Source organism: Tachysurus fulvidraco, chromosome 8, assembly GCF_022655615.1.
Source record: "Tachysurus fulvidraco isolate hzauxx_2018 chromosome 8, HZAU_PFXX_2.0, whole genome shotgun sequence".
Taxonomy (NCBI): domain Eukaryota; kingdom Metazoa; phylum Chordata; class Actinopteri; order Siluriformes; family Bagridae; genus Tachysurus; species Tachysurus fulvidraco.
The window spans coordinates 21542455-21566702 of record NC_062525.1 but is presented as its reverse complement, the minus strand read 5'-3'; the positions used below and the strand labels follow the sequence as shown (position 1 = coordinate 21566702).

General features: G+C 37.9%; 2 protein-coding genes and 1 long non-coding RNA gene across 5 annotated transcripts; 2 read left to right on the top strand and 1 right to left on the bottom strand.

The window, feature by feature from the left end:
* Nucleotides 1-234: 234 nt before the first annotated feature.
* On the top strand, nucleotides 235-1678 carry LOC125145298. The gene is made up of 2 exons (XR_007143645.1): nucleotides 235-773; nucleotides 886-1678. It is a non-coding gene; the product is annotated as an uncharacterized LOC125145298 (long non-coding RNA).
* Nucleotides 1679-8087: 6409 nt separating this feature from the next.
* On the bottom strand, nucleotides 8088-15021 carry LOC113650621 (ribosome assembly protein 4-like). Of its 3 annotated transcripts, XM_027159048.2 has the most exons (12): nucleotides 14883-15021; nucleotides 14626-14760; nucleotides 14098-14330; nucleotides 12887-12971; nucleotides 12674-12803; nucleotides 10956-11175; nucleotides 10758-10866; nucleotides 10601-10632; nucleotides 10096-10195; nucleotides 9434-9499; nucleotides 9226-9315; nucleotides 8088-8891 (listed from the first exon to the last, which is right to left on the bottom strand). In XM_027159048.2, exons 1-12 carry the CDS (start codon nucleotides 14883-14885, stop codon nucleotides 8733-8735), a joined length of 1362 nt encoding a protein of 453 aa, XP_027014849.2. In that variant the 5' UTR covers nucleotides 14886-15021; the 3' UTR covers nucleotides 8088-8732. The 3 variants fall into 3 exon arrangements, with proteins under 3 accessions (XP_027014849.2, XP_027014850.2, XP_027014851.1); XM_027159049.2 differs by lacking the exon at nucleotides 9434-9499; XM_027159050.2 differs by having other exon boundaries at nucleotides 14626-14891.
* A 43-nt stretch (nucleotides 15022-15064) lies between these two features.
* Nucleotides 15065-24239, top strand: LOC113650620 (tectonic-3-like). The gene is made up of 14 exons (XM_027159047.2): nucleotides 15065-15563; nucleotides 16468-16582; nucleotides 16992-17092; nucleotides 20461-20576; nucleotides 20755-20863; nucleotides 20947-21059; nucleotides 21198-21236; nucleotides 21317-21391; nucleotides 21671-21790; nucleotides 22396-22491; nucleotides 23012-23115; nucleotides 23326-23473; nucleotides 23724-23861; nucleotides 24005-24239. The coding sequence occupies exons 1-14, from the start codon at nucleotides 15293-15295 to the stop codon at nucleotides 24149-24151; spliced, it is 1692 nt and encodes a 563-aa protein (XP_027014848.1). The 5' UTR covers nucleotides 15065-15292; the 3' UTR covers nucleotides 24152-24239.
* Nucleotides 24240-24248: the final 9 nt, after the last annotated feature.

The window sequence follows — 24248 nt, the reverse complement described above, 5'->3', positions numbered from 1 at the left end:
AACCCAAACAAAACTTACCAAATGCGGATAGATGAGTTCATTCATCATTTCACCGCTCAGGATACGCAGCCTTCAAATAACCCGCTGTTAAACTGAAGTACAGAGACTGCACATTACTCACGCCACCCGACCCGCATTAAAGCTAGACATTGTTTGCAATACATCTTCCTCATACCTGTGGGGTATTCCAGAAAGCAGGTTATGTGACATACCTGGGTGTGTTTAAGGGTAAGTTCGTGGATAACATCAACTTTCGGTTCCAAAAACGGAGGTAACTTTCTGGGTATGTATGTAACCATAGCAACTAACTCTCTGAAGATAACCTGCTCGGGAACAGGTTTCAGTGTAACTTCGTTGCAGAAGGTTGGTGAGCATGGCGTGCCCTTTTGATGAGGATCCTGTGGACATAGAAGCACAAATTATACGAGTTTTTTTTCGTCGGGAGAGGGTTATAAGACCGCGTATTGATGTGTTTGCATACCCTAATGAATATTTGAAAGAGCGTTATCGTTTTTCAAAAGATTCGTTAGTTTATTTAACACGTCTTTTAAAACCGCATATCGCAAATGTGACAAACCGCGGTTCTGCGCTTAGCACTTAGTCTGGCCATTTTTTGTACAGTGTGGGCGATTCAGAGCATGTGAGAAAGGCAACTGTGTGTAGAGCCGTTCATACAGTATGTCTGGCACTAAAACAGTTCTTACCCGCGTTTGTGCAGTTCCCTGGCCATAAACCTCTGCTTGTTATTAAAGACGAATTCCACAGAGTGGCAGGTTTGTCTTTTGTAGTAAAATCTATGACGCATATTTAATATTTAGTCATATTATTTATATCTATACATATATTCATTATGCGCACACACACTTCCATAACTTTCTGTTTCAGGGTTTCCAAATGTAATTGGGTGCATTAATGGCACTCACATTCAAGCTCCAACAAAAAATGAGGGAGACTGTTAATAGAAAATCTATTCATAGTATCAATGTGCAGGTAACAACTTAATTTTTTCCCTTCTTAAAATCATTAAAGTCATTACTTTTTCCACTAACTAGGTAACATGTGAGGCAACCCAAATCATTACCAATGTCGAGGCAAAATGGCTGGGATCTGTGCATGATGCCAGAATTTTCCGCAAGTCATCATTATGCCAGAAATTTCAGCAGGGTATGTTTTGCTTTATACAATTGTCCTCCCCCCCCTTTTTTACTATATTTGTGTTGTACACTTCAATCATTACAGGACAGTACAATGGTTACTTGCTGGGGGACAGAGGATACCCTTGTCTGCCCTATTTAATGACACCCTACCCTGAACCTGAGCCTGGACCACAGACACAGTTTAACCTGGCTCACAGCCGAACACGGGCCAAGGTGGAGATGACTTATAGGGATCCTCAAATCTCGGTTTCAGTGTCTGCGTGGGCTCCGGGTCAGTCCAGAAGCGCATGCTACATTGTAGTGGCTTGTGTTGTGCTTCACAATATTGCCACTATAAGAGGAGAGAGCCACCCTCCTTGTATTGAGGAAGATGGCCCAGAGGAACATCTACAGATTTTAGAGGCCAACAGAGACGGAAGAATTTTGAGAGACTGGATCTGTCAAAATGACTTTTATTAATTTTTTTGCACTGGTCTGGATTATTTCTTTATTTCCTGAAAAACAATAAAAGTAAAATTCAATAAAATGTTTTTTTTTATATTGCTTTATACACATATATATGTGTATATATATATATATATATATATATATATATATATATATACACACTCAACACTTTTAACATGCAACAGATTAATATTCAGACCTAAATGTGCTCCAGTAATTCAATTTCAAGTGCTGCTTTTTTAATGAGGAGCATTTTCTCTTCCATTTGAAGCTGTATAAGGTCCATCTTCGTGTCACTTTTTCTTATTTGTTTTTGAAGATGGACCTTATACAGCTCCTTTGCTGGCAACTAGGAAGGTGGAAAAAATGTAATGAATGAGATTGTTTGGTCAGACAATAAAATTCAAATATGGACACCTGGACACTAATTCTTACCCTGCTCAGATTGTGTGCTGAGGTTGAAGGACCCTCATCTGTGGGCAAATGCTTAGGTATGTACTGTGAATGGACAATGACAGTTTGTTACTCTAATGCAAAAAGGGGCCATACATAATAATGGTATGCATCATACCTCAGTGGATCTACCAGCATTGTCCACTTCTGTCACAGCAGATGTGGTCTCTTCATCATCTTCATCATCTTCATCCTACAGGAGAAATATTCAAGTATACATTATCTGGCAAAAAACAAACAAACAAAAAAACCAACCTAAAAGCAACTAAAGGTACCTGACAACAAATCACTTACAACTGTGACAGACTGTGTTCTTTCTGGAGGGTCCAATAATAATCTGTCCATCAGTATCTATAAGAACACACAACCCATTAAATTCTCAATATTATCAAAGAAAATAATACATGAAAAGAGTAACATGTCAGACTAATATCACAGTAGCCTATACATCATATGCAGTTACATAAAATAAGCCTATGTAAAAATTAGTCTTGTTCTAAAAGCCTTTAATTGACAGAGATAGTCATTTATTAAGACAAAAAATGAAAACAAATCATAGAGGTAAACTTACATTTCACCATTTTTTTCACCATCACTTGTGGTGCATGGTGTGTGCGATGAACTGCCTCCTGGAATGCCAGCAACCACTGGTCGCCCTTTATTAAGGGACAGAGCCAGCTCCTCAGATGGGGTGAGGGGAGGTGGTGGTGGCCCCCGCCAGTTAGACGGGCTTCAGTCTTCTTTCTATTAGCTACATGACAGAACGAATATACTAAATCCTATTATAATAATAGTTCAGTAATTGTGTAATCAAATATTACATTTTTGCAGAATGTTTTTGTGTTTCATTTTGACATGGCTTAACGTTCTTGTGGCTCCAGAAGGATTACACCTTATTAAATAAGAAATATACATTATTATTTTAAACTAAAGAAATAAATGGCAGGAAAAGTAAATGCTTTCATAGTGATATAACTTATTCAAAAGGATGTATAAGTCATACTTCATTATTTTGCATTATAATAAAATGGGAGCCAATAACAAATTTGTAATTTAATACACTCACGCATTTACTCTGTCCGTTATTTTTTGCCAAGCCAACTCTCTTGCTTTAGCCGATGCAGCTGTATTGCTTCTTTTTAATATTATTAGCTTAAACTCCTCATAAGCGTGCATTATAGATTTGCTAAACCTGCGCAAATTTGCGTAAAATCCCTGGACCTCACACCTACTAGCACCCCTACAGCTCCATTGTTCTCCTGCTTTTGTTGTGCAAACGCCCCCATCACCTGTGAGGCCTGGCTCATTTGCATTTGTTCACTCAGAGTAGCTCAGATCCAAGGCAGGCCAAACCTCTGTCTGTGACGGAAACCTTCACGGCCTATCTATACAAAATAGTCTGTTTAATTTGTATTAAAAAAAAATTGTGTGCTAAGGTTTGTCATTTCCATAGTACATATCATATTTATATAACCCTTTGCAGATCTGGGGTCTATTTGACTCATCTGGAAAGTTTAATGCATCATAACTTGGGTTTCCTTCCACATATTTGCCTGAAATTTACCAAGATTGTTCCAAATTATGAACTTTGCAAGTAAAATTAATTTTGTCTATTTTTGTTGAACTATGTGTTCGTAATATAAATACATTCCTTCTCAAGTCAAATCATATTTGTTTTCTCTCTGTAATTCATGAATTTAGTTGCTTCAGTCAGCTTTGACCTGGGGATGTTTGACATACACCAGCCAGTGGTTATCCAAAATAATATTTAATAATTTCTGCTTATTTTGCTTAAAATCATGGCATAATATCATGAGGTTTATTGTTTATAAATTAAATATAATAAAGCACATAAGAGGTGCAAAGGAAGTTTTATTCACAATAAATTATGCCAAGTTTTTGAGTGGTGTGTGTGTGTGTGTGTGTGTGTGTGTGTGTGTGTGTGTGTGTGTGTGTGTGTGTGTGTAGCCTGTTTTTGGGTGATCAGATGGCATCTGGTAGGCAAATAGACATAACAAGTGTAAAATGTTCACAAATGTAAGCTGATCACACAGAAGGGTGATCACTGTAGAATTTTTAATTTATAGCCATTCAAGTCAATTTGACCTGGAAAAAACAGGTTTTATTATTTACTGACATTATAAATGGTCAAAATGTGTTCAAAACAATCTCCTGGCTTTCAGAGACAATGCCAAGAGATAGATTCATTTCAATTATGCAACACCTTCTAACAGACAAATTTGCTGCGGTCTCCGACATCTGGACATGCTTCAACAAGAACTGTGCTGAGAGTTTCCCTCCAGGAAAACACATGACCATAGATTAACAGCTGTTCCCTACCATGGTTTATTGTCCATTCACACAGTATATCGCAACCAAGCCAGACAAATTTGGGATCAAGTTCTGGATGGCCACGGATTTGGAGACCAAATATGTCTGCAATGCATCTCCTTACTTGAGAAAGTACCCCAGTCGCCCAGGGTCCAGCTTGCGCAGTGATTTGCTTCTGTACTGGGCTTTCCAATGTCCTCCTCTACCCACACAGTGCCGTCTTTTGTCGTCTGGCTCAGACAGGGCTTCCCAGTACCACGGTGCATCTTCTGTGCAGGCATGTTGCGTTCTTGTTCCATCTCAAAATTCACTTTTGGTGTTATAATTCATTGATGGCCAATGAAAATGAAATGACATCATTTTATTCTGTATGTATATTTTCATTCTTTCCTAAGTAAGGGATGTCTCATACACACTCCTCTTCATGTCTCATACACACTCCTCATGTCTCATACACACTCTTACTGTCCCAAACACACTCCTCATGTCTCATACACACTCCTCATGTCTCATACACACTCTTACTATTCCATGAACACTCCTCCCTCATGTCTCATACACCCCTCATGTCTCATACACACTCTCCCTGTTCCAAACACACTCCTCATGTCTCATACATACTCTTACTGTTCCATACACACTCCTCATGTCTCATACACACTCCTCATATCTCATACACACTCCTCATGTCTCATACACACTCCTCATGTCTCATACACACTCTTACTGTTCCATACACACTCCTCATGTCTCATACACACTCCTCTGCTAGGCAAAGGCATATCAAAAGTGTATCAAAAGGCATAATGAAATGCAATGCCCAATTTGTGTGTGTGTGTGTTTGTGTGTGTGTGCGTGTGTGTGTGTGTGTGTGTGTGTGTGTGTGTGTGTGTGTGTGTGTGTGTGTGTGTGTGTGTGTGTGTGTGTGTGTGTGTGTGTGTGTGTGTCTGTGGTGTGTGAGTGTGTGTTTTGGGTGCGTGTGTTAGTGGACATTTTATGTGTGCATTTTTGTGTCTGTATGTATGTTCATTGCACTGAAAAGGGAAAAAGTGTGACCTATTGCCCCACTAAATGTGGCCAGGTCAAATTGACCCGGGAGGACTTGAGGAGGAATGTATTTATTTTACAAACACATAGTTCAACCCTGGTAAATTTCAGGCAAATATGTGGAAGGAAACCCAAGTTATGACACATTAAACTTTCCAGATGAGTCAAATAGACCCCAGGTCTGCACAAGGGTTATATAAATACGATATGTACTATGGCAATGACAAACCTTAGCACACAAATTTTTTATATAAATTAAACAGACTATTTTGTATAGATACGTCGTGAAGGTTTCCGTCACAGACTGAGGTTTGGCCTGCCTTGGATCTGTGCTACTCTGAGTGAACAAATGCAAATGAGCCAGGCCTCACAGGTGATGTGGGTGTTTGCACAACAAAAGCAGGGCTGAAGAACTGTGAAAATCTCAACAGGGGGGAATCACACCTCGGGACCCGCACCAGAAAATAAAAATCCAGTAAACCTAGTGTTAAAACCTCCAACTCCGCCTCTGTGAAATACGCCACTCTCTTTTTTTTGCTTTGAGTTTCCATGGTGACTCGTGAAATCGACGATCCATTGAAAATGTCTTTATATATGCACCGTGCACGTACATAAACTCTGGGTAACCAGTTGGAGGTTGATTAAACTAACTCTTCTCAGGTGTTTTAGAACCGACATACTCATGGTATGCCTGTTTGGGGTAAATCAACCCAGAGGTTAAGATTTATCAAATGGTAAGTTAACCAAGCTTTTTGGAATACCCCCCCTGAGCTTAGGAGGTAAGGCTAAAGTTTAGCCGTTAAACCTATATGCCCTAAAAGGCTTTGGGGAGGCAATGGCCTCAGAAGGCTTCAGGCAGACTATACTAATGGCTTATTATTGTAATACTAATGTAAGATTATTCAGCTTGCTATTAGGTGTATTTACACATTGCAAGATTTAAACTGTTTTTACAACAACAACAAAAAACTTTGCTTAGGTTTAAAGGCATTATTCCTGATGTTCTTGAAAATCACTGTCCCAAAATTTGGAGGTATGAATTACTCAAAGCAAGTCATTTTAATAATGTGAAATAGAAGCCCAGAAGATCAACTTTAAGTGTCTGACTGTGTAAACCTCTCTGACGGTGACCTGTATAAATACTGACTGTCCGACTATATGTTGTCTCTGAGGACTTGAATATATAGAGGGCAAATGAGCCAAAAGGACAAGGAATCCTTCAGAAATGTGAAACAGGCTAAACATGATAGAGAAAACAACAAAAACAAGATCCAGACAAAACCAGGAGAACAAGAATAATACAAACTAGAACCATCACAGTGGTAGGACGGAGACTTGGTAATGAGAATGGGAATGTGCTGCTTGCAATTGCTGTGAAGTCTGTGTTTTATTGGTTTGATTTGAAGTTTTTTTGTTTGTTTGTTTGTTTGTTTTTTTTTTACATTGGATTCAACAAAGATGTTTATGGTATTTAAACTAGGTGACTTTAAAAAGCATAATTAGACCTAATCTCAGTTTAGTGCTCTACTCAAACACATAACAGCACCAAAATTGTCTATGAAGTCATATTTCAGACAGACAAATTTCATTAAATTAGGGATTTCACCTATAACTTTGAGTTTATAACAGCTTTCACGAACAGCATGTGTAACACACAATCAATTGCTCAATAGCACCTGATATCACTAGTCAGTTTTATTCATATTGGACAAAGAGGAAAAGCTTCTCTTCAAATGAGGCAGCCAGGTTAATCCGGCTGTTTTACTTTTGGCTGTTGACTGGGCAACCACTGTTTCTTTCCTTTTGTATTTTTCGTTTATTTTCTTTTCCATTTTTTTGTATTTCTTTACATCATTATACACGATAAAATATAACGGGGAATTATACGCTCCTGTTTTAATAATTTGATCTTCCTCTACATGGGTTTGTGTATTGAGTTCTTGCGTATTGGGTGTTTGCTTATTTGTTTATTCTTTGGATTTGAGGTGCGATTGAAATATTTTTCATACAGGTTTAATTTTGGTGATTTTTGTGTTTATTTTTTTTATTAATGCTAGAACTCATTCCTTTATGCCCAGTGGGGGTTTAAATCTGAACCAGTGGGGGGGGAGCTGTTGATAGTCTTTGTATATGTGGAGCTTGTATTTTATCATTGCTGTTGAATAAATTGTAAACTCCTTTGTACTCTGGCTTATAATTCATTCATTTGAATTGCTTGAGTGGGTTGTCTTATTTTCTCCCACTAAGTTGTTAAAGTGGGGGTTGCGTAGTCATTCTCAGTTTAATTATCAAAATTAGGACTTTATACCCTATGGTTCACATGCTTTTGGTCACAGATATAAGAAATATTTCTTAGATATTGTAAAGTTCTTTTGGATTTATCTCTATCCCGTTGGATCTGTTTGCTTCCTCTACTATTTTCCACTCTCTTACTTTATCTGTCTCTATCCATCTCTTTGCTTTAAAGCAGAGTGGTTAGACAAACCCTCAGGAGACAGCAGATGAATTCCAGATTTGTCAGTGTTTATATCTCTGCCTGGAACTGAGCAAGCATCTGATGTACTATGGGCAGTGTTGTGTAGTAGTTAGGAAATCTTGAACAACGTACATTTTTATTTTAAAAACATTCAGTATTAACATACACTCTAGAAATAATGTATCAGATGAACTTTAATAATATGACAGTACTGTATTACAGGTAGCTCTCAATTCCTAATGGTTTAAATGAATCAGAAACAACTAAGAGTGTTAATCAGTAATCATAACCGGCTAAACACGTGTGAATAAACAGCTAGATCTCTTCAAGAAATCTCTAATATTCAGAAGCTTGTCAGAAAAGCAGGCTTCAATATCAGGCACACTGTGGGATATTGACAATGGGTCCAAGGTTCAGCAGTGCAAATGAATGTAGTGGTTTGTTTGCTTATAAGTATAGGATTTTATTTTTACGGTTGATCCTAAGAAAAAAGGAATAAAATGTAAAAATGACAGTAGAGTGTATTTATGGATATGTGGTAGCTCAGTGGTTAAGGTGTTTGACTACTGATCGGAAGGTTGTTGGTTCGAATCCCAGGTCCACCAATTGCCACTGCAGGGCCCCTGAGCAAGGCCCTTAACCCTCAATTGCTCATGTGTATAAATAAGAAAATGTAAGTCACTCTGGATAAGAGTGTCTGCTAAATGCTATAAATGTAAATGTATACCAAGACATTAATAATTATTTAAATTACCATTCTGTCAGCTTTGGACAAATGATCAGTGTGAAAAAATAATGTTCGGCAATAACTGCTATAAAAGTTATGAAATCTTTTCTGCAGTGTTCTTTTTTCGATGATCCATGCTCAACAGAAACACTTGGTCTCCGCAGGTGGCCGCTATAAGCCCCGCCCACTTTCCAGATGGACAGATGGAAGAACTGTATACAGCATAGGGCAAGTCAAACAACCGTGCCTTCACCTGAGAGAGAGAGAGGAAGTACAAGAGGAATAACATTTCGAAAAATATTCGAAAACACAGCGATTTATTCCATACAAATTACTGCAGAGAATTGGCGCTTAATCATCATGGCAGTTTTGACCATTATGTTTTTCAAACTTTCACAAAATTTCCTTCAGGCTTTTCTAAGAAGGTCTCCTTCATTTGGAGTCCTAATCCTGACTTCTGAACAGAACTGGCTTAATTTCACTCAGCTACTTAAAAATCCTACACAATTGAATTGCTGGAGTGTCAATATTTTAATCACCCCTTAGAAATTCATTATTAACTGGTGTAATGGTTCAGTGATACACACCGATAGACTGTGGCGATCAAGGACCCTCAGTGCATTAGCATGGCCTCCGGCTGCTACTATATCACCTCCCATCCACTTGCATGTATACATCTGCGATTAGGAAATGAGAGAGATACTAATTAGTAATAATGTGTGTGTGTGTGTGTGTGTGTGTGTGTGTGTGTGTGTGTGTGGGGTTAGGTTGTCGAGTGTGTGTATTTATGGTCACCATGCTGTCTCCATGTGGGTCAGGGGGTACATCGGTCACTTTGATGCCTGAACTGTAATCCCACACCTAATTTTAATAAAGAATAAAATAAAGACCGATTATGTAGCTTTTTTGCAGCTGATTGTATATTTTAGGTAAATATGCCAGTCACATGCTAGCCATGTTAGCAGAAAACGTGTTCTGACGACTGGCTACTTGTGCAATAGTGATGATGTTCGCTTATCTAGCTTACTTAATAGACTGATGAGGGTTAGTAAAACTAACTATTCAGCAGGGTAATGTGTGTGCATTGATATAGTAACAGTGCTAATGTGTAAATTTTTTTCCTCAGGAAAGACTCCAGGAATAAATGATGATATTGTGTGCTGATTGTGTTCTTTTCAACCATAGTAATAAAAATGTCAAGGCCTAAGAGTAGTGCTTTTATGATACTGTTTTTGTTCACTGTTGATCATCAAACTGTCCTAAACTCAGCAGCTTTGAAAATTTTTTTAAACCCTACCCACTTCACCACCACAAGACCTCATTCTGTATATCCCTGCAATTTTGATGTGTCCTTTACAAGCCTAGATTCTGCAAGAATTTTTGTCATTAGACTAGAAGCCTTTTGCACTGGATGGATTCTGTAATAAATCCTTATCCTTCATGAGGGTGTGATTTACCTCCAAGGTGCTGTCTTTTCTCCAGGAACCGGACAGAATCTGATTGGTTGATGGGTCAATTTGTAGGGCATCACCACACACATGTGGACCATACAGCATTCTAATTATAAGTTAAAAGTTTGTTAAAAAATGTATCCGCACATATTAACCGTGGCATTTCTTTCAACTCTTCATCGCAAATTATTGATCTTATACCATCATGAATTTTTTCATTAAGAAAAAAAATTACATTATATTTAAATGTCATACTTTCTATACATTTATACATATGATTTGGTAGTTCCTCTAGTCATATTTTTTCTCTCTCTCTCATGAATAAAATCAAAGACATCGAAGACCCATAAACTGCTTCTTTTCTAAATAATATTTGAATGTCTTTCTGTTAATGTTCACCATACAAATCCCTGTATTATGGATTCTTTTTAGATATTTATAATTAACCATGTAGAATAACTATTCTTAATGTAGAATTTCAATAAAATATATTCAGTTGAACATACTGTACCTGACTGCATTGTGCTGTCTTGTGTCCCAGAACTAAAAACAACAAACCAACAACAACAAAAAAAACCCACAATGTGATTATTTTACTGATTACAGATTCTTAATATAACACACCATACTGTGAGTGTTAATGAAGGGTAAAAGAAATGATCATTCACTTGAACAGAGTTGTCCCATCCTCCTGAAATGAACTCTGTTTCTCTCTCAGGATGAAACTTCAGGGCAAAGACACGTGAGCTGTGGCCATCCATTGTAATCCTCGTAGAGCTTAGGAAGGTTGAGAAAATCATACACACAAGATCACAAGATGCATAACAAATAAATGGCACACTGCATGATGGGAAACTGGGATATACCTGGACTTGAGGATCTGTATTCTCTGGTGTGTGTTGAGATCGTAGAGATAGATGTCTGAGTCAGAGCCACCGGTCACCGCATTTTCCCCAGAGGGAGAAATGGACAGACAGAGGCTCTGCCTTTTCTGTTCTCCCTCATTTTTTCCATTCTCTGTTTCTGTCACCCACCACACACACTGCCGGCCCCATATGTACCAGCACTTCAAGCTCCCACTGGCATCTAGAATACAGAGAGAGAGAGAACCAGCATATGTGGGCACTAGAACAATCCCACTAAAAAACACCACCACACCGTGACACTAACACCACCATGCTTCACTGTTGAGGTGATAGTGTGCAGTATTCTCTTGCAATATTCGAACCTCCATCCATCCATCCATCCATCCATCCATCCATCCATCCATCCATCTATCTATCTATCTATCTATCTATCTATCTATCTATCTATCTATCTATCTATCTATCTATCTATCTATCTATCTATCTTCTATTGCTGTGTGATTGAGAGCCTCCTGACCAACTGTGTCACAGTCTGGTATGGTAACTGCACAGCCGCAGACCAAAAGGCACTGCAACGAGGGGTGAAAACTGCTCAGCGAATCACAGGAACTGCTTCCAGCTATTGAGGATGTCCAAAGGAAACGCTGTCTGCATCGAGCTTGCAGCATTCTCAGCATTCTCTGCATCGAGCTCGCAGACTCCTCTCACTCTGCCCATAGATATTCATAGGTGTTTCAGGAGCCACCTTACTAAAACCACCTTACTAAACTATAATTATAAATATTAGTATTAATAAACTAAATTATAATATATAACACTGTGTATATTTCATGTCTATAGCACCCAACCTGTATATCCTGTATATCCATACATGTATATCTATAGCATATTCCTCAGTATATGATCCTGTTCATACAGTAAATACTGTGATTATTCTGTATATACTGTACATCTTGCACTTGCTGCTTATATAACTTCTGGTTAGATGCCAAACTGCATTTCGTTGCCTTGTACTTGTCTAATCTATGCAGTGTAAAAGGTTAAATCATTCTCATTACTGTAATAGTAAAGTAACAGAAGGACACTCAAATCTATGGAGGCATGGAGACATCCACATTTTAATTTCATTCTTCTAAGTCACCTGACATGATGAATAAAGGTTCCACTCAACCTTTGTGCATAGTCTTTCCCAATAGTTTGATGAGGAGTTTTGAAATGCACAAGAAGGTGACCTGACATCTGACAGTGAACATACACCGAGGAAACACACACATATAATCGCAGAAATCTGCAGTTAATAAGCTACACATAGACTCTCTCTGGAGTTAATATTCAATTACAGAGACTGGGCCACTGAGGCTACTGTCAGGGGAAAAAATCTCTTAAATCCAATGTGTCCTCGTTCTGAACACTTACAGTGACTCAGTGACCCTAGTTATAAACTGATTCTGTGATTTAAAAAACAAAACAAAACTAAGGGTATTAATGGTGCTGTAAACAAAGCTGAATGTTATTATTTAATCTAAGAGAAGCAAGCCTTGTGTTTCCTCTTGTTAATATTAATAACCAAAAGTAATGTACATAATTTAACGATATTCTTACCCCCCTTTTGTTAGCAGCCCTACACACTGTGATTCATATAGCACATAATAAAAAATGTATATGTAAGGAATGAGTGATGGCTGTGTGTGGTGCGCATGTGTGCAAGTTGATCTCACAGGTAGCCAGCAGAACGCTGTGTGTTTCATTGGTGTGTGTGAAGCTCAGGCTGGTGACAGGCAAAGAGCAGAGGACACTATCTTTGTCACTCAGAGTATGAAGCAGTTCCCCTTCGTCAGTGCTGTAGACCTTTAAACATAAAATCATTAACATTCTGTGTATCTGACCTCCATCTTTGCTAGTCTAAGCACACACACAGGACATGTCTGAACCTTGATGGAACCGTCATTGAGCCCAACAGCGAGTAGAGTCCCATCTTCACTGAACTGACAGGTCATAACCTCACAGCTGCACTGTCTGGAACAGAATAGAGGATGTGGATGAGTCCTTGAATGCCATGAGAGACATCTTCTAACAAGTTATTATAACAGTAACCGTCTGTGCTGATGTGTATGTACCCAGTCACATGGTAATAAGTCAAAGAATTCATCTTAATTTTGTATTATTTCCAGCAAACCTCTGAAAAATCAGAATCCAGTATTCAACAGAACCGTGCAATAAATAAGATTAGCACACTAAATAAATCAGCCTCACATAAAAGCTAAAGATGCAATTTTATGCATAAAAAGGTAAAACAAACAAACAAACAAACAAACAAAAAATAAGACCAAAACCACACGAGTTCTGTTTAGAATAGATTTTTACACATTTTAGAATTTAGAACATTTCTTAATATTCTAGTAAGCACACTAACTAGACCTGAAATAGACCCTTTACAATATTACCATAATTGATCCTTTAAAGAAGCAGTTTTTAATGAGAATAAATTAAAGAAGCAGTTTGTAATTAAAAACCTATTCAGCCAACTGGTCCTATTACCATCTACTGAAGCTAAGTATGATTCAGGAATGGTTGCCTTTTAGGTTAAAAAAAAAGAAAAGAAAAAAAGAACGACTGGTGCACCTCTGTTTTATCTTGTCTTGTAGTAGAGCAAATGTCTGGGCAAAAAAATGCCAACACTTAAATACGATCATATATATATATATATATATATATATATAGAGAGAGAGTGTGAAAGCTCCTCCTCAACATCAGCCTTGCTCTTATCTTGCTCTGTGTCCAAACCTGGACTCTGACCTTTGATTTTGTCACTTATATATACTGTATGATGTTTTTTTCAAAGTGACTCTATTACTGGTAGCTCTATAATAGATCTAGTAAAACAAATTATACAAACTGCACCTTTAAAGTAATGTCACAAGCTGCACCTATAGACCATCATTACAAACTGCAGCTATAAAGCAATATTACAAACCGCATCTTTAATGCAATATTACAAACCGCATCTATAATGCAATATTACAAACTGCATCTTTTATTGCATATTGCATTACAAATTGCACCTTTAATGCAATATCACCAATGACACATTTTAAGCAATGTTACAAACAGAAATGTTACAAAACAAAGTGTGTGTACCCACAGAACAGAGTGTATGTGGATTTCTCCATAAGTTTTGGGTGGAACCTGAAGGAAAGATTTCTGTCTGTTGGTAGAGAAAGGACTAGGATCCTGAGTAGAGTGTGAAAGCTCCTCCTCAACATCAGCCTTGCTCTTATCTTGCTCTGTGTCCAAACCTGGACTCTGACCTTTGACTTTTGTCACTTGCATGTTCGCATCCTCATCTACTGGAGGTGCTTTCATGCTGCTTGAAAACTGGGTAGAGATACAAAATCAAGTCAACTTTTATTTTTGTTTCATCTATATATGAATGTAGTAGGTCACATCCAGGAGTCATAAGATTATGCAGTAACATGCTAAAGAATCCACACACTAAAAGATGTAAATGATAAAGATGGCACTGTGTTATGATCACATCAATTCTACTAAATCATACACATATTCATTGGTTTCTACTAAAATAAACAGATATTTAACTATTCAAATTGATAAAATGCTGTCGGGTTTCTAATACAATCATTTAAATTGTTAACAAAAATAAATTATTTACCTCTAACGCCATCTTTACTTGAACAGCTTCTACTTTTGTAATTTGGTCCAAGTTTTTAAGCGTTAATCGAAGCCAACCACAAACGTTGCTAAGCAACCACGTCACGGGTCGTTTGTTTTCCGGAAGTTCCGAGTTCTGAATTCCAACAACTTAATCATTAATTTTATAAAGGAAAATAAACATAACACTCCGCCAGAAAACAACAGATACTATAATATACTGCAGTCAACAAGATTAATGTCTATACATTAACTCACCATAACACCTTAAAGTTGTAGTCAATGTTTAAATATTATTAAATATTTATACTATATTCATTTGTCATATAAATGTATTTAAGTAGTAAAGTAATTAAGTAATTACATTAAAAAGTAATATACATTATATATATATCGGCTACGCCGTGACGTTATTCTGTTCTGATGCCGTGATTGGCTGAGCAAAGAAACATGGACGTTTCCTAACGCAAGACTTCCTTGACAACGGTAATGGCGGCGTAACGATGTACGCTCAGCGGTTATATTTTAGTAAATAAACCACATAATTTAACTAAATACCGCTGTATAGCTAAATATTAGTTCGCCTGAAGCGTGCAGTAAATTCAACCGTCTAATCTTCTAGATAACTCAGATGTTTGCTGTCCTGTAATAAAGACTTTTGAACTAAGATGCCGACGCGTCGTGTCGTCGTGCAGCTTGTCGTGGCTTTTGGTGTTATTTTGCTGTTCTGTTCACATGCCCAAGAGTTTACAAGCCAACCGCCGGTGGATTCTACTGATTATTCTTTTGCAAATGGTGTGAATACAACAGCAAACTTTACAACAGAGACAAATGCTACAGATTCTCCAGACATCATCACACGAGAGTTCGGACCCAGAGCCGGTACCGAGGGTCCAGTCGTGTCCACGGTCCAAACCCCAATCGCACAGACTACACCTGGTACCAAGACTGTTAAAACATCACTTACACTCAACTCTACACAAGCTGAAATTCTATTTTGTGTTAATCGTTTTTTGCAGCGGTGTTTTAAAGTTTGATTTAATGTTTTCAAGATCATTTTATCTCGTTTAAAAGACACTCATGAGAACCTGAAGTGTGAACAGTTAATTCAATTCAATTTATTTGTATAGCGCTTTTAATAAATTCCCATTGTCTTAAAGTCTTTACAGAAGAGAGAGAAAAAATAAACAAATATATAATAAGAGTAAGAAAAAGTAAGGATAAAAATAAATGAATGAATATATACAATTAAATTTTAAATTTAAAAACGTTTAACTTAACTATATGAGGAAGAAACCTTGAGAGGAACCATGCTCAGAAGGGAACCTCATACTCATTTGACACTACAGTAAATAGTGTAAATGTAAATAATGTCCTTTCTACAACAATTTATACTGTAATGCAGTGCAACCGAGAGCTCCTGAGGAATTAATTCAATAACATTTAGCAGAATCAGAAATTAGGTATCACTGTGTTATTGGTATTATGATTTATTTCAAAGCTGTATTTCAGTTTATCCTGAAAGATTGGATATCTTAATGACCAACATCAGCATTATGCATTCAGCATAAAGAGCCGACTCATTTTCAAACAACATATCACAAATATATCACAAAAGCTGAAAGCTATCACTGATTTACAACAACTGTCTGCAATTTTTTTTTCTTCAAACATTTAAATGCAGTTCCTAATGCTGGAACAGGGGGTTTCATATCATACAGTTAAACACGAATAGAGACAGTTAGAAATGAATAGAATTCAGTGAGGTGAGTATTAGAAAAGGCGAATCTCTATGCTGTGCTAGATTTTGTCAGATTTTACAGTGTTGTTTGTTGTCCTGTAGGTTGCACCTGCAACATCACTCCTGACTTCTGTGATATTGGCTGCTGCTGTGATGTCATAGACTGCGGCATCGGTAATCTGAGTTCTGTGTTTAATAACTGTAGGCAAGAAACCAGGTGAGTTGAAATATTTTTATTTTTTGCATTTCACTATTATCGCTTAACTAATTTCATCATAGTTTAGGATATCATCACGAGTATATAATGGAAATCAATGAATGAAAATGAGTAAGGAACAGAATTATGTTAATCACGTTTGACTTTCACATAAAGAACAATTTACCAGACACAGAAAAATCATATTACAAGACATAAGATTACTAAAATTACTTTTACTTCTTTAGTTTGTCAAAAAATTTCATGGGATCTCCTTTACCAAAAATCAAGAATGAAAGCTTCATTTCTGGAACATATTGTGTGTATCAAAGGAACATATTGTGTGTGAAATATCCTAATATAAGTAATTTACTTGACCACAGTGTGTGTAAGCCATGCATATGATGCCTTGTTTCTTTTTTGCATGAAGGCCTGGAGTGTGCATTGAGAGCTGGCTCATGTTCCGAGCCAACGTGGACCCTCAGCTTGTGACGGACACAGGTTCTCTGTTCTGTGTTCGGAGAGCAAACGGTAACACTCGTCCTCTCACACTCTGTCTCTCTACATCTTCTCTTATCTCTACTACAGTTAGTAATGACGTGCTTATCTTAGCCTACAGTATGTTAATGAGCTGTATAACTGATCCCTACACTGGTCACAGTGGGTTGCTTTGTGTGCAGTTTTACAAGATGCAAATGAGCCTCTAAACAAAAGCTAAGTTTAAATTGTTTTTACTGTAGTTATAAAATTTGCAGATGTAATTAACAAAATATGCAAATATAATTTATACAATATGCAAATGAAATTAAAATATGGATTGGTTTAAATTAAAATATGGATAGTGCGCTAATTATAGAATCCACATTGTTTATTTTGACTCAAACAAAATTATATAATATGCAAACGAGCCTTTAACCAAACCTGAAATTTGTCATTTGAAACTTGTGCAATATGCAAATGAGCCTTCTAATCAATCTCAAAATGTTTGTGTACTGAAACATACAGTACTGTACAAAATTCTAAACTGCATTTTATACAAATCTTCTCTTGGGTGTTTATTTGACATGGTTAGCTTTGTATAACATATAATGTAGAACAACGGAAAGTGATACAGCTTTACAGGCAAATGCTCAAAACTAATTAAATACTGTTTACTGATAGTTATAGTGATTTTTGAAAATGTGGAAACAATTTATCTTGCGGTGGCGCGGTAGCTTTGTGGTTAGCACGTTCACCTCAAACCTCCAGGGTTGGGGGTTCAATTCCCGCCTCTGCCTTGTGTGTGTGGAGTTTGCATGTTCTCCCCGTGCCTCGGGGGTTTCCTCCGGGTACTCCGGTTTCCTCCCCCGGTCCAAAGACATGCATGGTAGGTTGATTGGCATCTCTGGAAAATTGTCCGTAGTGTGTGAGTGTGTGAGTGAATGAGAGTGTGTGTGTGCCCTGTGATGGGTTGGCACTCCGTCCAGGGTGTATCCTGCCTTGATGCCCGATGACGCCTGAGATAGGCACAGGCTCCCCGTGACCCGAGAATAGTTCGGATTAGCGGTAAAATATTTTTTAATTCTCATCTTATTTTTAGCTGAGAATAAAAAAATAAATAAAAATACACATATGTAAATACAAATAGACAAAAAAAATAAATAAAAAAAATAAAAAAATTGTATGTACAGTTGTGCTATAGATCAAGGGTTCCCAGACTTTTCAGACCGCCACCCCCAATATTAGACTGCTGACGACCAGCGACACCTCCCCCTCCTTTTTTTTTTTTGTTTTCTGCCAACAACTTGTGAGGATTTGCAATTTGGTTACAGACTGATAGAGCTAAAACAAAAAGGAACACAATCTCTAAGCCAGGTTATTTTATTAACAAATTATTTACAAAAACAAAGATATCCCATAACTGTAAAATGCTTACAGACAGAATACGAACAAGCTGCCTGTAATACGCATACAGCATTGGCTGGCGCCTTGGAACAATTATAACTTCATGTATAATTGTATTCTAATTGTAAATGTATTCAGAAAAACGCCTAATGTGCGCGGAGCCAAGGAGGTCCACTCTAGGTTAAATTTTAGAGAATGCCACCCGCAGATCATTTTCTACATTAAGCCATGACCTGTGTTTACTCTTAATGTAAGTCAGCGCGGAGAATGTCTTTTCACATAAATACGTTGAGCCAAATTGCATGAGTACATACAACACGGCTTTCGACAACTGTGGATATTCCAGCGCGACAGAAACCCAGAACTCCTCCAGCGTCTTGCCGTCAAATGCCGTCCTCAGGGTTCAGTGGTGGAAACTTTCATCTTCCGTATCTGATGCCAGATGATTTGCCGTGGTTACACTGAATGGTGACCTTATTCAGTCATATTGGTCGGGAGTGTCTCCTTCAGGGAAAAACTTATAAATAATGTCCAAAAGGGACATCATTTCAACCTTTTTTAACAAATAAAATAAATGAATAAAAATAAATAAATAAAGTTTCTGGAAATCATCTCTCGACCCCCGACCGCCACTCCGCGAACCCCCGGCGGTTGTGACCCCCACTATGGGAACTGCTGCTATAGATGATAAAATCGAATAGAATAGAATAGAATAGAATAGGATACAGGGAGGAACTAGGATGGAGGTGGTAACAAATAAATGGCAGGTTATTGCACATTGTTATTGTATAATTGGGAATGTTTAACTGTTCATGAGGTAGCTTGCCTGGGGGATGAAACTGTTCTTGTGCCTGGTTGTGCTGGTATTTGGAGTTCTGTAGCACTGGACAGATGGTAAACATTCAAAATGTGCATGACTTGGATGTGAGGGATCCAGAGTGATTTTCTGAGCACATTTTCCTCACTCTGGAAAATACAGTTCTTGAAGGGTGGGCGAGGAACATCAATAATCCTTTCAGCAGTCTGAACCGTTTTTTTGTAGTCTTCTGATGTCTGATTTTGTTGCTGAGCCAAACCAGACGTTTATTGATGTGCACAGAACAGACTAGATGACAGCTGAGTAGAAATGTATCAGCAACTCCTTTGGCAGGTTAATCTTCCTCAACTGGCTAAGGAAGTACATCTTTTTTGAGCATTTTTTACAATGGTGTTGAGTGAGTGAGTGTCCTTCCTCAGGTCCTGGGAGATGGTGGAGCACAGGAACTCCACCACTGTCATCTTCAATGTATTGTGCATATTGAGCTCGAAGACGTTGTGACTGCACCAGACAGCCAGCTCTTTAAGCGCCTGTCTGTAGGCAGACTCGTCCTCGTCGTTGATGAGCCCGATGACTGTAGTGTCGTTCGCAAACTTCAGGAGCTTGACAGAGGTGTAATTAGAGGTGCAGTCGTTGGTATACAGGAAGAAGAGTAGTAGGGAGAGAACACAACCTTGAGGGGCTCAAGTGTTGGCGGAGCCGCTGTTTTTGACATGAATTTCCCATCTCACTAGTTGCTGAATATCTGTCAGAAAGCAGGTGATCCACTGACAGATAGAGCTAGGAACAGAGAGATAATCCAGAACCAGTTTTTTGCCACAGGTGTGTTATCTTAGGTTTATTTTGGACATGGTGAGCATTTTAAAGCAGACAGGGACTTTACACAGCTTCAGTGATTTGTTGAAGATCTGTGTGAAGATCAGGGCCAGCTGGTCAGAACAGGGTTTCAGACAGCCTGGTGCCTTTCTTCTTTTCTTGAAGGGATGCATATGTCCTCAAAGAAACTGATATATGAAGTTACAGTCTCAGCAGCTTCAAAAACACTCCGATCAGTGAAGTCAAAACAGGCTTGTAAAACCCGCTCTGTATCCTTGCTCCATCTCTTTGCAATCTTTACTACAGGTTTAACCTATTTAGGTTTTTGTCTGTAGGTTGGTACAGGCAGTGAAATTAATATCATCTTTTGTGTTTTTTTAAGATTCAGACAGCACAGCACAGACTGCCCTCAGTTCCTCTGAAAGGCTGCCTTCCATCTTTTCTCCTCACTTCTCACTAGCAGAGGACAAGAGCACTTGGAGCTCAAGTGTTTATAAGGTTTGTAATTCAAATGTAACTTCTAACCTTTAATACGATAAGAGGCTAAAGATGTGTAGCCTCTTCAGCTCTTTAGCTTCTCCAGCTACATAAGCTACCAATCACATATTTCTGTTACTGTAAGTCTCTCATCTTCTGTGGAACGATGGCACATCACCTCATATTCTCTCTGTTGCAGGTTGATGATGTCATTCTGATATATTACAATGCCACATCCATAGTGAGCGTGCTCAGACAGCCGTCATCTGGCATGGCTTCTTCATCCTGTGTCGATCGCAATCCTGCGAGTACGATTCACCTTCATTTAATTTGCTAATTTCATGTATGGCAATAAAAAAAAGTTTGATTTTATTTTATATTTCTTTTTCAGAGTTTCTGCGTTCAGGTTCTTTGTCCTGTTCCCGAGTTGTAAGTGCTCAGTCATGTAGAAGAGACAGCAGTCTGAGTTTTAGCTCCTATTTCACAGGTTTCAGTCTCCTAAGGGTAAGTGTTTGGAACAGTTGATACCAAACATTAGAATTTTGCAGTAGAATTATTTACATGCTATTTGACGGTCTTGCACCAAATTGTACTTTTGTATAACATCTGGCCTGGAAATTGATGGATTTCAAACTTTTACAGGTTCCACGTCCTTCAGAAATGGACATTTCAAAGATTATGGTAATTTATACCAGCCATCTTTTATTTAACTGATAACCAAGAATATCAGACTAAACAATCTGTGCATCCCACGATTTTAGATTCCCATTATCCCACTGAGCAACCCACCTGAAGTCAGTGATGAAAATGGTTCCTGCACGAATGTTGTGTCTAAGGTATAATATACCTTTATAAGGTAAAATACAAACTAGGTTTTAAGGCTTACAGAAACACTGATCATCAAAGACGAGGGTACTGCTAATGGACATTGCGGCTCTTATCAAAGTGGTAGCTTGCAATATGGTGAAGAATGGATCCAGTAGATGCTAGGTAGCCAGAGTACTGCTAACTGTTTTAACAGAAGTACAAGATTGTTTAAAAAAGGTTGTGACATCTTGACTTTTACTAATCTGTTGGCACACCTCCAAACTAACATGCTTTCCTTTCCATCACAGGTGGAGTACGTGATTATGTACAATAACACAGGAGAAATTACAGCAGCAATGATAAAAGTCAGCGTTACAAATGCTAGGCTTGGAACACAGATACTACAACAACACGCTGTACAGTTTAAGGTTCGGATGCTTTCACACTTTTGGTTTATTTCAGTGTATAGAAAATTTTTTATCAATACAGTATAACAACCTAGTAAGTTGTTAGTAAGAGTAGAGAATCAAACACTGATTGAACAGTACAGCAACAGTAGTAACAGTGGAGTAATAGATTACAGTAACAGTTACAGTACAGAAACTGTAACAGGAAGGTCCTGCTACAGTGTGGTAACAATGAATTATAGTAACAGTAAAGAGTAGTTGCAGTAATGGCAGGGTATAACAACAGTACAGTGTGGTATCCATAGCATATAGTAACAGTAGAATATAATAATTCTGCAAGTATAGAGTATAGAAACTATTGCTATTCATGAATAGCAACAGTAATAGAGTTTGCAAACCGCAATAGTGTAGTGTAGTGTAGTAAGAATACAACACAGCAACACCCTATGGAAGCAATAGTAGTAGTAACAGTTGAATATAGCAACATCACCAGTGTATTGTGTATTGTAACCATACAGTATTGTAACAATCCAGTAGTCACAGTAAAGTTTATACAGTAAATTATAAATCTGTCATTAAGTCATTTGTTAATTATAATAATAATTTTGGAATGAACTGGGTTACAGTTGGCCACGCCCTCACCATCTCCTCCTAGATTACCATTGGTTGGCTTGGAGGTTGGGAGTTCAGTGATTGGCTGGTTTGGTAGGCAACCTGGACTTGTATCCTCTCAAGGTTTTCCTTTCTTTTGACATGCACACTAAACTTTCTGATTTATATTACACCTTATAAAAAATGACATGTTTATCTGCACAGATTTACACTGGGCAGTAAAGTGCTAGAACATCTTACACAGCACTACAGCATTTTATACTTACTTCTTAACCGTTCTTCTTAGATAAGAAACACTCGCTGTCACAAAATATTCTCTGCTACCAATCAAAGGCTCCTTTCAAATATGATCAAATTAAGCTTTAATTCTTTAAACATTAAATATGTGACCTGTCAGTCTTTATACATTTTAACTCTTAAACACTTGACAGATAATTTTAATGGTAACAATGTTTAGAATAAGTTTCTTCGTTTTAATTAAAACAGACAAAATGCTGCAACATTATTCCACTTCAGGGTTGGCAGTTCTGCAGTGATGTGTTTTTTGTGTTAGATATGGCAATATTGGCATATTGTGTACATAATTCTCAGCACTTATTTGACTGGCTGTGTACATTAACTGACTATAAGCTGACAATGCCAGGACTTTCCCCGGGAGGAAACTGCTCTCCCGACCTCACCAACCGTGCACCGATCCTGTTCACACACAACACTATCACCGGCTGCACCTTCAGGTAGGTACTGTTATTAATGCTGAAAAAAAAGACGACACTTGTATCGCTGATAGAATGATGAACTAAATGATACTAAAAATACGCTTTATTGACACAATTCTGTCTATTCAACACTGGAAAACTGTGATGTCTGACCGATAAAACAGGTCAGTATTTACTGTATTCATTTCCTCACTGAGATTAAGACATTTTGTCTAATATATATATTAGGTCAGATATACAAGACTGTTCCTCAATAAGAGATCAGATCTACAGCATCCTTCGTGGGACAAGGACCCCTGAAACAGTCGCCATGACAGCAGGCTCACAACCACAACAGAGCAGGGTCGTCGTGCAAAAATGTCCAGAACCTTCTCTGGTAATAATACTAAACTTATGTTAACTTCATCAGTGATCAATAAATAATGTTATTGTCATGTTCACTTTTCATTCATCTTTTAGGAAATAAATGTTGGAAAAGCTAGTTTTATCTCTGACAATGGAGACTCCTTACATAGATGTTAAATGAACATCTCAATAGAACTGCTGATGATGTTTGTATTCTTTTATACATAACCCCTGTGTTTGTGTATATTTTGGGAGTTATCTTGCTTCTGGCCACTCTACAGGCTGAGGTGTGTAAGACAGGATGTCTTGTGCCTGTGTCGCTGTCAGTGAGGTTCCTTTGGGCTAAGAGAGGAATGTTGGCTCTGCCCCAGAATCACATTCTAGGTGTCAAATATGTCTTCAGCTGTCAGATCCAGAAGGTGAGATGGGTCTTCTGTGTTAACACTGGAATTGTTTGTTACAGGGAAACACGCTGACTTTTTCATTCTGTCTGCATTGTGTGTGTGTGTGCTCGCGCGCAACCTGTTAGAATTCCAAACATGACACATTTTTCTTGTTCCAGTGTCCCATTGTTTCTCCAATTCCTCTGACCACTGAGGTGATTTTCTCTGACACTACGGTTTACCCAGAACCCCCCAGGGCTGATCCCCAACCTGAGTGGAAGTTTCCATTTGGGTTCTTCTCCAGGGGAGCAGAAGAGCTGGACTGAGTATAGGACACAATAAAGTGACTGAGAATTTCTATTTATTCTTCCTGCAAATAAATTAATTTTAATAATAAAGTTATTTGTTAAATTATTTTTTAAA

Bases quoted from the DNA above. Each gene is read 5' to 3' on its own strand.
- LOC113650620 (XM_027159047.2), top strand. From the start codon at position 15,293: ATGCCGACGCGTCGTGTCGTCGTGCAGCTTGTCGTGGCTTTTGGTGTT. The intron at 21,392-21,670 runs GTATAATATACC...TTTCCATCACAG, and splicing joins GCACGAATGTTGTGTCTAAG to GTGGAGTACGTGATTATGTA. The intron at 21,791-22,395 runs GTTCGGATGCTT...ACTGGGTTACAG, and splicing joins AACACGCTGTACAGTTTAAG to TTGGCCACGCCCTCACCATC.
- LOC113650621 (XM_027159048.2), bottom strand. The intron at 11,176-12,673 runs GTGAGATCAACT...TCTGTATTCTAG, and splicing joins CAGCGTTCTGCTGGCTACCT to ATGCCAGTGGGAGCTTGAAG. The intron at 9,500-10,095 runs GTAAATCACACC...TATTAAAATTAG, and splicing joins GAAAAGACAGCACCTTGGAG to GTGTGGGATTACAGTTCAGG.